This window comes from Bidens hawaiensis, unplaced genomic scaffold, assembly GCF_021521415.1.
Source record: "Bidens hawaiensis isolate Kalapana, Puna unplaced genomic scaffold, B.hawaiensis_p1.1 tig00000296_1, whole genome shotgun sequence".
Classification (NCBI taxonomy): domain Eukaryota; kingdom Viridiplantae; phylum Streptophyta; class Magnoliopsida; order Asterales; family Asteraceae; genus Bidens; species Bidens hawaiensis.
The window spans coordinates 3,970,348-3,986,452 of record NW_027491024.1 but is presented as its reverse complement, the minus strand read 5'-3'; the positions used below and the strand labels follow the sequence as shown (position 1 = coordinate 3,986,452).

The following is a 16,105-nucleotide window of genomic DNA, read 5'->3' as shown; positions in this document are numbered from 1 at the left end:
AATATGTTGAAAGCATAATAATTATAATCTTTGAATTAAGCTGAAACCTAAGGTCGCATCCAGACGACAGTTATTTGATTTTCTATTTGTAACCAAAACTAATCATGCGTCGGCTTCTCCATTTGAAGCCAAAACTCATTTTACACATGATTGGAAAAGGTGAGGTAAGCTGGCAAAATAATGAAAGACCTAGTCTTAAAAATATGGCTTGAAAAAATTGATGTAGTTTTCATTTTAGGCTTTGTCATTGTTTTCTTTAGAGTCTTGCTAAGTGGGTCGTTTTTCAATGAAAGTTATCGCTTGAAAAATAAACCCGACAAAGTAACATTTTGAGAGCTATATTACATAATATTTAAAAAAAAATAAACTTTTAGTTATCCGGGAAGTAATAAAAAACATGGTATTAGAAAATTTTGTAATATTTAAGATTGGATGAACCAACAAATTAGAGAAATATCAACCATGTACTCAAAACCATATTAGACCTTTTATTTGTATGGAGAATATTACATGACGTGTCTATTTGATTACTACTCAAACCACTTATATATAATTTGCCACGTCCACATAAAAAGAACTCTAAAATCTCATCTACTAGCTCCAGATTCGTTAGTTAATGGTCTCATATTTTGAGTCATCGGGACCGTCTATTAGATATAAAATGTGTCAATTTGGCTCGTACTCTTCTTTCTTTTAACAAGATACATATTGTGAATATTTATAGTTATTGAAAACGAACTAAAATTATTTATAATTTTAAAAATGACCTAACGTTACATAATTTATTGAAATAGTTTCGGCCCCATTCATGAACAATCCTCAAACTCGGGGCAACCCTTGTATCCTTTCTTTTTCAGACCATAATATAAAAGGGTTGTTTGGTAGCTTTTCAATGGTCATTAATACTGCATTCTCGGGTTTAAAATACAAGGAAAAGAAATGATAAAATTGAGTAGAGGAAAAAAAGAAAATAAATTATATAGTTAAAATGCATTCTCAAGTTAAAATAAAATAAAGTGAAAATTACATTTTTTTTAAGTTAGATTGGAAGGAAAAAAAATGTAATCTTACAATTATGTCCTTATGGTAACATGAAAAAGAGAATTAAGATATGGTAAATTAGTAATATGGTAATGGACTATAAACTTTCTTTAACAATCAGACCATATTTGACATAAAAGTTTTGAAAGAAAAAACCCTGACTTCTTTTTTCCATTCTCTTTCTTTTCTTTTAAAAACCAAACTCAAAAATGAATTTTTTTTTCTTATCCTTTTCAAACCCTTAAATAAAATTCTCAATAATGCAATATAAAAGATTGCATATCTTAATGATTCCTAACCTTTTAATAATAAATAAGCGACTTATAAATTTGTTTTTACATTATTTAGACCCCTTGTATGAATCTTAATAATAATAATAATAATATAAGGTGGGGGTTGGGTGGTGTGAATGTGATTGAAGTTGGGCCACATCACATCTTAAAAGAGTTGACCAAAAGGTCAGATCAAATTCATTCAATTAACAAAAGAGACACACATCACATGGCACATGATGCTTACTTACCAGATGCAGAAGCAGTTTCTCCTCTCTACACAGTTTTTCGCTTTCTCTCTCATACTCTAATCTTCAACAAACCGATACTTGCTGTCAATCAATATTATTATTCTTCACTTTCACTGTAAGTAATTTATACGTTTGTATATCGTCGTTACATTCATTCACATGATGTTTTGTTTTTGTTATATGATGCTTTCAAGTAATGGCAGGGGATATTCAAGAACCGTTTCGCTTCAATTTTAAGGTAGTTTCCATTCGGTTTCTTACTCTTCTACTAGATCGATCTGTTGCCTGGATTATACGTCTAGTTACTAACAACATTTTATTTTATTTAATTGCACTGAATAATTCTCTCATTATTTAACTGCAATATTAATTCAATTTTTTGTATTAACTGAAGTTAATTACATGTAGATCTTATCAAAGGTCGATATGTGCCATCCAATATTTATTAGGTGGCCTACAAAGCTTACCTGTGTCACTCATTATTTTTATTTATTAGATATAGAAGATAGAAGATAGAAGATAGAAGATAGAAGATGTAAGGAGGCAGTGGCTTTTTTTAACTAGATCTAATCAAATGTTGTTTATAAATCTGTGTTCATCAAAGTAATCAACTAACTATATATTATTTATGTATGCCTTCATATATTAATATTAAGCTTTAACTGTATGTAATGTAATGCTTGTTAACTACTCCATTACTGGACAGGCTGATCTCTTGCATTCTGGCTCAATCTCGTTTGGGAGATTTGAATCCGAATCATTATCTTGGGAAAGAAGATCAATTTTTTCACATAACACATATCTTGAAGAAGTTGAAAAGTATTCAAAACCAGGATTGGTTACAGAAAAGAAGGCGTATTTTGAAGCCGAGTTTAGACGGAAAGCCCTTTTGAAGCAACGTTCTTCTGAATGTCAAGACGGTGTAGAGTCGGCTACAAATAATGATGCGCATGGTTTTGAAGAATACGGTGATTGTAATGAGAGTCCTTGCAGTTATAATCCTTCAGAATGCAATGCAGAAACCAAAAGTCAACATCATGAAAAAGTAGATGTTGTATGCTTTGATGAAGATACTGTAAGTCAACATTGGGAAAGTCAAAGTTATGAGTTTCATCCTGTTACATCTCAGGACGAGCTTGGTGAAACGCATCAAAGTGAAATTGAGAATGTAGCTGAAAATACTGAACAAAGTATTGGGTTGACTCTTGTTGACCATGTAGTACATGTGGATCTGTCATCAGAAGCCAATGATGACTCATCACTTGCTTGTCAAACTCCCGAGAAGGACCATGATAGCATTTGCTCCGCACCACAGGCAACATTTTCTCCCAAGGTGAATCCTTGTATCATGGGGCATTAGATATTTTATATTCATATTATATTATATGCTTACAATGCTTGTTTTGTATTGGTATTAGGTAAAGCCTGCAGCAGAAAAGAAACTTACAAGGTCAACATTAAAGACTCGGGTCAATGTTGATAGTTCACAAAAGATGGTTCTTACTGGAGCATTCAAAGGCTCAATGAAGCCTAAAGCTAGTGAAAGCAAAGGTTTACCTATAAAGAAAACTGAAAAGAAGTCACCCCGACCCGCTAGCCCCATGATTGGCTCAAGAGTGAAAAAGGCAGAGGTGAATAACAACTAACGACTCTTTTAAATTATATAATACAGCTATAACATTTGTGTATGTGGTATCTTATTCATTGAATATATTTGTGAAGGAATTACAAGCTACTAAGGAAGTCAAAGTCAAAGCTCAGCTTCCATTGTCACAGAAGTCTCTTCCGGGAGTACGTCAGACTATTGACCGGTTCGTAATAATAGTTCACATTTTTATAACGAATTATTGAAAAATTCTTTTAGTGTATTCTCAACATATCTTCATCTGTTTTTGACTTTTTTCCAGGTCAAAACAAACTGTGAATCCAACTAGAACACACATGGTTCAGAGTGCTACTGGATTTGGTTCCAAGACTGTTCAACGAGCAGAAAATAGGAAAGAGGCAAGAATCTTTCTTTTATGTTAGTTTATAGTTTATAGTTGTTTTATGTTTTTCTTAAATAGGAGTTTTGTTTCACATATCACAGTTTTATACTAAAATTGTGGAGAAAGCGCATGCTAAAGAGATGGAGATTAATAAATTTGAAGCAAAAACAGTGGTATGATAATAAACCAATAAATATTATTCCATTCAATTAAGTTCTACAATTACATGTGGGTTGAACATTTGCAGGAAAAACAAGCAGCCGAGATGAAGCAATTCAGAAAAAGCCTCAACTTTAAAGCAAAACCGTTGCCTTCTTTCTACAACGAATCTGCTCACCATTCAGATCAACACAAGGTTCCTTTAACAACACTACCGAAACTTACTATAATAATTAGTAAGAAAAAATAATATGATATACATATACAATGCAATTTACAGGTTAAACCTATCAGCAAGACACCAAATCAACCACGACCCCGCTCACAAGCAATGGCTACTCGACCAATCAAGTCTTCCGTCCCATTAAATGCTAGACCGAGCTCTTCAACTTCCTCGACCAATAGGATCCGTGTTCCTGAAAGTGTTGGGAGAAATAATGCAGCTGAAAAGAAAGATACAAAATCGGGTAAACAAAAAGATCCGATACCAAGAGGGAGAGACATGGTGAAAAGAAATGTGAAAGGAGTTCACACGTGGAACGGCCCTAAAGCTGGTGTTGTGTCTTGAAGCAACTTTTGATGTGTTGTAGTAAGGTAGATAAAATACATGGTTTTGTAACTACAAATATGCCTGTCTCGGTAGATTTACTTTTAGTAGTAATGTGTAGAAGTGAGCTAGAGTGGTCAAATCCCGATCAATCATACAATAATGACCGGTACTTTGTCTGTGTAAACATCCTAGATTGCTTTGGGTTTGCCCATTCTGGTCGTTGGAAAGTAGAAAACAAAAAACTCAATCTTTTACTATTGTTTGATCAACTAGGCTGCAGGTTGGAGGGTTGGGTCAAGTACAAAACAAAAAACTCATCAACTAGCTCATAGCTTACTTTTCATCTGTAGACAAATGATGGTTGTAAATGTCTAATGTTGATATCATTTGGCAGTGTAATATCTTTATGAGAATTATGAAAACTATTTCTATTTCAAGTATAGTAAGGGTGTGTTTGGGATTGCTTATTCAAGTGAAAAAAGACTTTTTGTTAAAAAGACTAATTAAGTTATAAAATTAAAAGAAGTTTTAAAAAAAAAATGTTTGGATTAGCTTATGTGTTAGGGAAAACTAAAATGACTAAAAATGACACTTTGGGATTTGAGGGTTAGAGGGTGTAATAGGTAAATCAAACTCATTAAGTTAATAAGCTACATATTCTTAACTTTTCAAAATCCATTTGTTTTGCCTTTTTCATGAGTAAATATCCATAATGCCTTATGGTTTGCCAAACACCTTATACACTTTATTAACTTTTTAAAAAGTTTATAAGTTATAAGTTGATGAAAATAAAGAATCCCAAACACTCCCTAACTAAGGTTATTAGTTCACGGTTAACGGTTTTCTGGAAATTGCAATCCCTGGTTACGTTTATTTTGTTTGCAACTTATTGCAATTGGAGGCAGCACCAGAATTTATTAGTAAGATACTAAGATGGTCATGGCAAAGTTCTCCTTTTTTGACCACAACTAACAGGTCCAAGACATGTTTGTGGACCCTCTTCTGGTTACGCCTCTGGTCACTGGTATAACTCATATTTTGGGGTGTCGAGTCGGCGCCTAAAAGAAACCAAAGCTTAAGCTAACAAACCTCGAGTTTAGTTCAGTCGGGTTTCTCTATACGATTTTTTTTCTTTGTTTTACCATGGGATTAAAGCACCTCTCAGTCTCCCAACTTACATGATGATGAAACCTGAGTTTGTAACCTCAATATTATATTTTACCAAAATTTTCTTACTCCCTGATCTCACAATTTGTTCACAGAATTCCAGGTTTTTAACCATTAAACGTGACTTTTTTCACAAACATATTATACATAGTTATTGTAAAATTCACAAACAATAGTATATATTGTTTTGAATCAATGAAAATGTTTGCATAAAAGTTACAGGTGGCATTTTCTCATGAAAAGGTATTACCACTTTACAGTAAACACAAATAAAATGGTAAGGAAAATTAACCAGAGCATCTCACGCCACTTTACACGCAAGGTTACACATATTGTCATATTGTACTTCTCAACTAAGGATGTTCAAAAAAACCGAATCGTGTCCATAACCAGAAAAAACCATAACCAAGAAAACCCAGTCCGAATTCAAAATTCAATAAGTGTTATGTGGAGGAGGAGGAGGATAATGGAGAGAAATAGTTTTGAGGCCATAATTTTATTGGAAAATAATAATAGTATTTAGAGAAAGTTAAAAGAGTGTGAATGAAATGGAGAAACTATTAATTATTATTATGGTTGAGAGGTCATTTTCTTTATGGTCGATGATTTCAATTCAATTGTCTTTTGGTGATGAAGAGGCCACGCATCTCTTTCAATTTTGGATGAGTTGGTCCTTCTAAAATTGGTAACAAACTCGGGTACTGACTTCAACACTCGGTCAAACTCGGTAGGCTTATTTTTTTCTTGATCAAGAATGATGTTTTTGAAAAAGTTTAATAAAATCAGTTAATCTTTCTACTAAATATTATTACTCAAAATTATTATCACTTTCTTAAGTCAAAACCATAATTGAAAACCGTGGATGTGAAACTGGGTCTGGGACAGATAGTTTAGATCTCCGTCCTCTCGTTCAGAGCCGGCTCTCAAAATTCTTGAAATGTCTTGGGCTCGGGATAAGTAATAAAAATGCGAGATAGTGTTATAGATTTTTTTGTCTTTTTTAGATTTGGTTTAATAGTTTAAACATATTACTTTAAACATATATAATATGTTACTTCACGAGATATATGTTTACACCAAGCTCAACCTTTGTTCCAACATTGTGGTATTTGTTTGTGATATGCTAGAGAAACTTCCGTCAGTGATTCCTCAGTAATCGTCATCCTTGATTAGTCGGTTGATTCTTTACTCCCATTATGTTTCACAATAGACCATTGTTAAATGAGCAGAACTTGTGGGCTAAAGGTTGGTTCGGTTTGATCTTAAAGGGGTGGCTTGGAGGGGAGCATAACTAAAGGAACTTAAAAGAAAACTAAGTCATACTTGGTGGCTAAGTTTCCTTAATGGATAAGTCTTTTTTTAGTATGGATAAGTCTAGCTAGTAGATAAGTTTCCTTATTTCAATAGGATAAGGATTGGTGTGTAAGTTTCAAAGTCTGACTAGCTAAGTTTCCTTACTCCTTAAGTTTTTGTTTGCCTATATAAGGCTTGTAAGTTTTAGTTGTAAAAATATATCAAGTGTGTCTTGTATTGAGTATAAGTTTGTCTTATATCTCTCTTTTCTTGTTTTCAAATAATAAGAAAACGCTTGTGTGTTTGAGCAAATATTGTTCGATCGTGTATTGGGTCTTGGATTTGTTTACTGTTTCACGTGTTTAAAACGTAACAAGTGGTCACCAACCCACTAAACATGGCCGATTTTCAAGTTGTTGGAGGCGTGAAGAAATTGAACAATCAAAACTAAAACACGTGGTCAACCTGTATGAGTTCGTATCTACATGGTCAGGATCTGTGGGAAGTTGTTAAAGGGTCAGACACCACCCAACCGATAATCGACATCAATGGGGCGATCAACAAGTGGAAAGTAAAGGTCGGAAAAACTATGTTCGCATTGAAAAGAACGATCGAGGAAGAGATTTTGGATTACGTCTGAGACCTAGCAACGCCAAAAGAAGCGTGGGATGCTTTGGCGACACTTTTCTCCAAGAAAAATGACGCAAAACTTCAGCTTTTTGAAAACGAGCTTCTATCAATCACTCAAAAAGATCTTATGATTATGCAGTATTTTCATGAGGTTAAGACCTAGTGTCGTGAGATTGGGGAGCTTGATCCGGAAGCAAGAGTTGGAGATGCTAGAATGAAACGAATCTTAATACATGGTTTAAGAACCGAGTATCGAAGTTTCGTAGCCGCGGTACAAGGATGGCCGAAACAACCATCCTTGGTTGAATTCAATAATCTTCTCGCGAGCCAATAAGACTTGGCTAAACAGATCGGTGACATCTCGATTTCAATCCCGAAGATCGAGACCGAAGCCTTGTACGTCGATTAGGGAAGGGAAAATTTCGATCAAGCGGGAATGAAGGACGAAAGTGGAACGATAGATCAAGAAGTCGGATAACTACAAATCCGGACAAAGCTCAAATCAGCGAGAATCGATGAACGACAAAAAGTCGGGAAAATCCGGTAAGCGATTTCCATATAAGTGTTATAATTATGGCACACGTAGACACATGTCCAAAGATTGCCCGGGGAAGTCGGCTGATGAAGGGAATGCCGCCACAGTTCGAGAAGAAGTGGCTTGGGATGCCGAAGCCAATTTTGCAGTCGAAGAACATGTGATGGCCTTAACCGCGAACACTGAAACCGAAGACAATCCTTTGGATGATTGGATTGTTGATTTCGGGTGTTCGAACCACTTGACCGGAGAAAAGGCGAAGTTAAGAAACCCGGTCAAATATGAAGGTAATCGGGTGATTGTAATAGCCGACAACTCGCGACACAAAATTGCACACGTTGGTGACATACGATTCAAACCACATAAACAAGGTAGTTTGTATTAAATGATGTATACCATGTTCCGGGTGTGAAAAATAATTTACTATCGGTCCCTCAAATTAGGTCTACGGGTCAATACATTTTATTTAGTCCAAATGATGTCAGGGTGTTCGATAAGTTCGAAACCTCGTCCAAAGCCATAATGCAAGGAAAGAAAAACGAGACGGTGCATGTGTTGGGTTTTAACAAGATTATGAAAGTCATATAAACCCATTTATATGAAAAATACAGCGAATTAAATTGTTTTAAATCTTATTATTTAGATTAATATAAAACCGATTTTATATGTAAAAACCCAAGCCCCAGATCCATATACAAAATTACATGCTTACCAAAATCAACAACCATAAGGTGTTTATGCAATACAGCCTTTCAAGATGCAAGGAGGATGAAGAATATAATGGTTGAATAGCTAGCCTTTAAGAGAGAAGTACCTCAATCTTGTATACCCCCAAGCCACCAACAGACACCTTGTCTTGCTAGGATTTAATAACACTTTGCACACAAAACCCTTCTTTTGTTTCTTCTTCCTTGGACCGATTTTGGGAGAGAAGAGAGAGAGAGGAGAGAGAGACTTCAATATTGCATGTAATATTAGTGGTTGTGACTTGTGTTGTGTCCCAAGAAAGATATAAAGGAGAAAATTTGTTTAAACAAAAGGGTGAGAATTTCCCCCCCAAAATGACTGGTCCTACCAGAAAATATTTTCTCCTTTTTTTTCTGGCAACAGACTAATACTCCATGTACTAGTCACATGTCTCTTGAAACTTTGTGACATGTAACACTTTTAACATGCCATATGTTTCATGCAATATATCATAACCATTATCATATATATATATATATATATATATATATATATATATATATATATATATATTATTTAACCAACTTAAATAATATCATAAGATAATCTCTCTAAATAAACTATCCATATAATTTATTGATTCCTCAAGTGCAAATAGTTAGAAATCCATTTTCTAAATATCATAAGTGTTAATATTTATTTGTTAGATCATATCTACAATAAATATTATGGTGTTTGTCTAGCTTGTTATTGGGTATGAACCGACTTGGATCTAACATACTAGCCACATCAATTATAATATGTGTCTTGGGCAGACCGATTCCAACAATCTCCCACTTGCACAATATACATAGAAGATTGATGCAAGTAGCAAATACCGCCTAAAAACGGTTTACTACCCCTAATACGTATGACAAAGTGCCATTCAATAACATCATCCCCTTCAAGTAGTTTACTTGAAATGATTTAGGTGAATTTATCATTTATCATTTTGCCACATATGTCATGTCAAATCCAAAGACAAAGAGTGATCATTCTTTGTTGATTCAACTTATCAGGCCTTAGACATCTTACTCTTAACAAATAAAGGGACAAATCCCCTATTGACTAAGTACGTCTCTCACAATCACCTCGTACCATACCTAATCTTAGCCTTATGTACCATCACGTTTTAGAGTAGCAAAGAACTAAGTCAAAGCATAATATTTGGTGAATATCAAGACCCAGTATGTATCTTAGGTCGGAGGATACTATGATTTTCGCCTTTACTCAAATTTACTTATGACCACCAATCACAAGGATTACATGCAGTAACATTTGAGGGTGGGTCAGTCCAATATTTATATCCCATAAATATCTATGAACCTTGGCAACAAACCCTTGCTCTATATTTATACCTTATGAATATCCACCAATCCAAGTTCATAATAGTCTTACCTCCATATTTGTTTCCACAAATATGAACGACTACAGACATTTAGAATAATTTACTTATTCACAGATTTAAACATGCTAAAATGGAACATAACTCAAAAGTCATAATCATAAACCATAATCATATGAATGAGTCAAAATAACAATTGTTCTGATATCCAAATACAAAATAGATCAAATCCAATCACTAGAATATCGAAGTTCTAAGGCGCAAGTATGACCCTCATGCTTCGGCCTTTCAAGGAGCTTCGTGAGTGGATCCGCAATGTTTTGATCGGTGTGAACTTTGTGAATACATATCTTTCCTTTTTCAACTTCATCTCTTATGTAGTTGAATCTCCGCTCAATGTGCCTTGTCTTTTGATGTGCACGGGGTTCCTTGATCTGAGTAATCGCACCCTCGTTGTCACAAAAGATCTCTAGAGGGTCCCGAATGGTATGGACCACCCTTAGGTCGCTAATGAACTTTCTTATCCATGAAGCTTCTTGAGTTGCCAATGAGGCGGCGATGTATTCCGATTCAGTGGTGGACCATGCTACCAGATCTTGTTTTGCGCTCTTCTAAGAGACTGCACCACCATTTATAACAAAACATATTCCAATTGTAATCGAGAATCATCTCTATCAGTTTGGAAACTCGCATCCGTGTAACCCTTTACAACGAGTTTCTCCTCACCGGAGCCATATATTGGAAACATATCCTTAGTTCTTCTAAGGTATTTCAATATACTCTTGACCTCCATCTAATGGCTACTTCCCGGATTTTGTTGGTATCTACTTGTCATGCTCAAAGCGCATGACACATCCGGTCTAGTGCATATCATGACATACATGATGGATCCTATAGCCGAAGCGTATGGGATTCCTTTCATTTTCTCTTGCTCATCCTTTCAGATTGGACACTGAGACGCACTCAATATCGTTCCTCTTTGAATAGGTACCAAACCTTTCTTAGAGTTCTCCATATTGAACCTTTCAAGATTTTATCAATGCATGCACTTTGGTTTAAACCTATCAACCGTCTTGATCTATCCCTATAGACCTTTATTCCCAAAATATTGGCGGCTTCACCAAGATCTTTGATGGAAAAACAACTCCCAATCCAGGCTTTTACACCTTCCGTGGTTGGAATGTCATTTCCAAACAATAGTATGTCATCAACATACAATACTAGGAAAGTAATGATGCTCCCACTAGCATTCTTATACACACAAGCCTCATCAACGTTTTTGATGAATCCAAATTTCTTGACCTCTTCATCAAAACGGTGATTCCAACTTCTAGATGCTTGTTTCAATCCATAGATTGATTTATTTAACTTGCATACTTTATTAGGATGTTGTAGATCGACAAAACCTTCGGGCTGAACCATATAGACATCTTCTTCAAGATGTCCATTTAGAAAAGCGGTTTTCACATCCATTTGCCAAATCTCACAGTCATAATATGCGGTTATGGCAAATAATATCCTAATAGACTTTAGCATTGCCACGGGTGAAAAGGCTTCATCATAATCAACCCCTTGAGTTTGAGTAAAACCTTTTACTACAAGTATTACTTTATAAGTATCCAAGTTTCCATGTATATCGGTTTCCCTTTTGAAAACTCACTTACTTCCAACCTGTTTGGAGTTAAGAGGTGGTACAACCAAATCTCATACTTGGTTGTCATGCATGGATTGCATCTCAACGTTCATAGCTTCAAGCCATTTGTCACAATCGAATTGTGACATTGCATCGTGGTTTGTGATGGGTTCATCCGAATCTATCACATAGCATCCATCCATGAAAAATCCATATCTTTCGGGTGGATTACTAATTTTACCATATTTTCGAACGTTTTGTGTGTCTTGAACAACCATTTGATCATTATCAACAACCTCTTGTCGAGTGCTAGTATCAACCAAACGTGTATCGTCTTGTGGTTCTTGATCCTCTTCGAGTTCCACCATTCTACTAGTTCCTTCCATAAGGAACTTATTCTCTAAGAACTCGGCCTTTCGAGTAATGAACACCTTTTGCTCGTTTGGGTTGTGAAATAATATCCCATATAGTCTTTGGGATATCCTACAAAGATACACTTAGTGGATCGTCTTTCAAGTTTGTTTTGGGTGTTGTGTTTAACATAAGCCTCACGACCCCTTACCTTTAAATATGATAATGATGGAACCCTTCCATGCCATATTTCAAAAGGTGAATTGTCCACTTTCTTGGTTGGTGCCATATTTAGAATACGGGCTGCCGAGAGCAATTCAAAACCCCAAAATGATAGAGGCAATGTGCTTCTAGCCATCATAGATCGAACCATATCCAATAGAGTTCGATTCCTCCTTTTGGACACACCATTATGTTGTGGTGTTCCAGGTGGAGTAAGTTGTTAGATGATTCCACAACTCCTAAGATGATCTTGAAAAGCATCACTAAGGTATTCACCTCCTCTATCCGAACGAAGTACTTTGATGGTTTTATTGAGTTGATTTTCTACTTCATTTTGAAAGACTTTGAACATTTCAAAAGCTTCATCTTTGTGTCTTAACAAGTATGCATACCTATAACGATTATAATCATCGATAAAGGTAATGAAGTATCTTTCACCATTACTTGTCATTACCTTAAAAGAACCACATACATCCGAATGTATGATACCTAATAAGTCTTTTCCCTTTCGTTAGTTCCACTAAAGGGTTCCTTGGTCATCTTTCCTTGTAAACAAGATTCACACTTATCAAATGAATCATCATTTGATTCCAAAAGAGCATTCTTTTGAAGTGTATTTATGCGACCCTTGTTTATGTGACCAAGGCGACAATGCCAAAGATAAGTCTTACTCAAATCCATTTTGAGTTTCTTGGTGCTTGATTGGTACAACGTGTTATCAAGGATGTGTTATCATGAACTAATTCATAAATGCCATTAGACGGCATTGCTTTAAAATAAAGATATTATTCATGAAAATACAAATACCATTGTCCACAAACTTTAAATCATAACCATATTGTCTTCAAAAATAAACAGAGATAATGTTCCTAGTCAAACTAGGAGCATACAAAATGTTTTTTCAAAACAACTTCCAAACCATTTGGAAGCTTCAAAGCATAGTCTCCTTGGGCTTCGACATCAACCTTTGCTCCATTGCCCATGAAGAGACTTGTATCTCCTTTCTTGAAATGCTTATTTCTTTTGAACTCCTGCAACAAATTGCAAATATGAGTTCCACATCCGGTATCCAATACCCATGTGTTAGAAGAAATAGCATTAAGATCGATATGGACCATGAAAGTTGTACCCGAGGTTTGTCCCGCATCCCTCTTTGCTTTCAACTCTTTGAGATAGGTTGGACAATTCCTCATCCAGTGTCCTTTTTCACCACAACCAAAGCACGGATCCTCCTAGCTAACGTTTAGCTTCTTCTCCTTTGGTTTGGTTGGTTCCTCTTTAGCCTTTCCTTTGAAATTTCCCTTGACGTGTCCCTTACCTTTTGCAACCTTTGCCTTAGGTTCCGAGTGATGCCTCTTCTTATCGCCACCTTCATTGATCGTGAGAACCGGTAAAACCTTTTTACCCATTCCCGCTTCGGCCCTTTTGAGCATTGCGTGAAGCTCACCAATGCTCTTGTCCCATCCATTCATGTTGTAGTTCATGACAAAAGTCTCAAATCTTTTGGTTAGGCCATTAAAAATCATATCCGTGGCTAATTATTTTGAGACGGGACAATTTAGCCGTTCAAGTCGATCAATGTGGCTTTTCATCTTAAGCACATAAGATGAAACGGATTGGGTTTCTTCCATGTGACATGCATGAAGTGCTCGAACCATTTCGAAACGTTCCACCCTAGCTTGAGTAAGGAACATTTCCTTAAGTTGGGTAATCATGTCATATGCCCCATGATTTTCAAAATCCTTTTGAATCTCGGGAATCTAGTTCCCAACATGAGGCAAGAAACTTGCACCGAATCCTCGGTGTATTTCAACCAATCGTTATAGGCATCAACATCGTCAATGTTTGGTTCTTCGGGAATAGGATCGTCAAATATGTAGGATTTCTTTTCTTATTTGAGAACAATTCTCAAATTTCGATATCGATCCATAAAATTGTTATAGTTAAGACGATCCTTATCAAGTATAGCTCTTAGTGATAGGTTATGCACGGGTGAGATGATTGCGTTAGGTGGATTATTGATTGCGACCATCTAGATAATTTAACAAAGCTCAATTTTAGTATTTTTGATATCATTTAACTAATTTTAACCTTTAATACCCTTTATGTCTTCAAGACAATTAATAATTAAAATCTAGAACCCAACGTTACATTCACATAGTAGTTAGGTGACCTTTATCCTACTATTGAATTAACAAGGTAGTCAACATTTGACGATTGCAACCCTTTGCAACTTCTAGTTTTATGGGATCGGTTAAACATCATATATTTAGTTGGAATGTTTAATCCCATCAACACATTTGTACGCCATGCTTCGGTGACCCTATTCACATGGTTTCCAAATCAATTCATCATACTTACACACACATGTGAATTTGCACATACTAGTAGTCAGGTGACTTTTATCCCACAAATATGGCAAACCCACCTCAAACTCACAAGTTTTCTCTAATGTGGTTAGGTGACCTTTATCCCACATAGAGTTCTCAAGTGATTCGAGTGTTGTATAAAAGAATGGTGTTAAACTTGTTATAAAAGGGATTTAAGTTTTTCTAAATTCTAGATTGGAAAACTATTTATGTACCTTGCATTTGCATGCATTCAAATGTATGGTACTTTGTTTGAAACCCAATTTTCAAAGTTCCTTTTAATAAAACCCATTTTATTGTGAAATCATTAACCTTTAATAAAACCAATTTTATTACCTAATGATTTCTAAGGAACCAATTTTATGCAATTTGTTAATATTAAGTTTGTTAATTGTCCTTATCCAAATATGATAAATAAAAATATAAATCAACCATGCAAGCATAAATAAACAACCACAAGTTCATAACCATAGCCACCTAATCTTGGCCACACTTGTTGACCGAAACAAGTATGCCAAAAGTCTCTCCTAGGGGACCAAATGAACAAAGGCATGACCAAATGAACAAAGGCATGTGTCGGTGAACTCTCACTTGATCCCGCATCCAAATGCCTCAAGTGTCCACTTTTGTGTTGTGACTTCTCCACTTTATTTGGGCTTCCTTTTGGGCTCCAACTAGCTTCCATGGGCCTCCAAGTTTGGGCTTTAGTTATTGGGCTAGAATCCCATCTTGGACTATGAGGTCCATTAAGGCCAAAAACCAAAACCCTAACTTTGTGTGCATCTTATTTTACAAAAAATATATCCCAATACATTTTTCTCTAGTAAAAGATATACAACTAATCTACTTGTTATTACAAACAAATATGAATAAATAAATAGATTACAAACCCAAATAAAAGAATATTACAACCATATTGAATTTTGAATAAATCACAACACAAACACACATCCAACCACAATGTCATGCTAAGTTATGAACATCCAAATGCACATCCAAATATGCAAGTATTACATGTCTAAAATGGTTCCCCTTTTTAACCTCATACTTTCAGCCAAAGATAAGAAAACCGAAAGTTTCGGGTTTTGTCCAAACAAAACAACCAATCATCCAAATGACTTAATTCTTCAAGATTATCACATAAATGTAAAGTATAATCTTGAAAAACCAAGGGGTAACCAAAAACCCAAAAAATTTCGGCAATATGGTGAACCACACCATAAAACCCAAATTTTTTTTAGATCTGTTGAAGCATGTATCCGTATAAGCGGCTCTTGATGCCATTGTTGGATTTTACCAAGATTATCAAAGTCATATAAACCCATTTATATGAAAAACGCAACTGATTAAATTGTTTTAAATCTCGTTATTTAAATTAATATAAAACCTATTTTATATGTAAAAACCCAAGCCCCGGATCCATATACAAAATTACATGCTTACCAAAATCAACAACCATAGGGTGTTTATGTAATACAACCTTTCAAGATGCAAGAAGGATGAAGAAGTTGAAGGTTGAATAGCTAGCCTTCAAGAGAAAAGTGCCTCAAGCTTGTCTACCCCCCAAGCCACC

General features: G+C 35.3%; 1 protein-coding gene across 1 annotated transcript; it reads left to right on the top strand.

Moving 5' to 3' along the window:
• Positions 1 to 1,735: 1,735 nt before the first annotated feature.
• On the top strand, positions 1,736 to 4,400 carry LOC143620724 (protein WVD2-like 7). The gene is made up of 8 exons (XM_077092353.1): positions 1,736 to 1,802; positions 2,271 to 2,897; positions 2,983 to 3,195; positions 3,287 to 3,375; positions 3,472 to 3,568; positions 3,654 to 3,725; positions 3,800 to 3,907; positions 3,992 to 4,400. The coding sequence occupies exons 1-8, from the start codon at positions 1,761 to 1,763 to the stop codon at positions 4,277 to 4,279; spliced, it is 1,536 nt and encodes a 511-aa protein (XP_076948468.1). The 5' UTR covers positions 1,736 to 1,760; the 3' UTR covers positions 4,280 to 4,400.
• Positions 4,401 to 16,105: the final 11,705 nt, after the last annotated feature.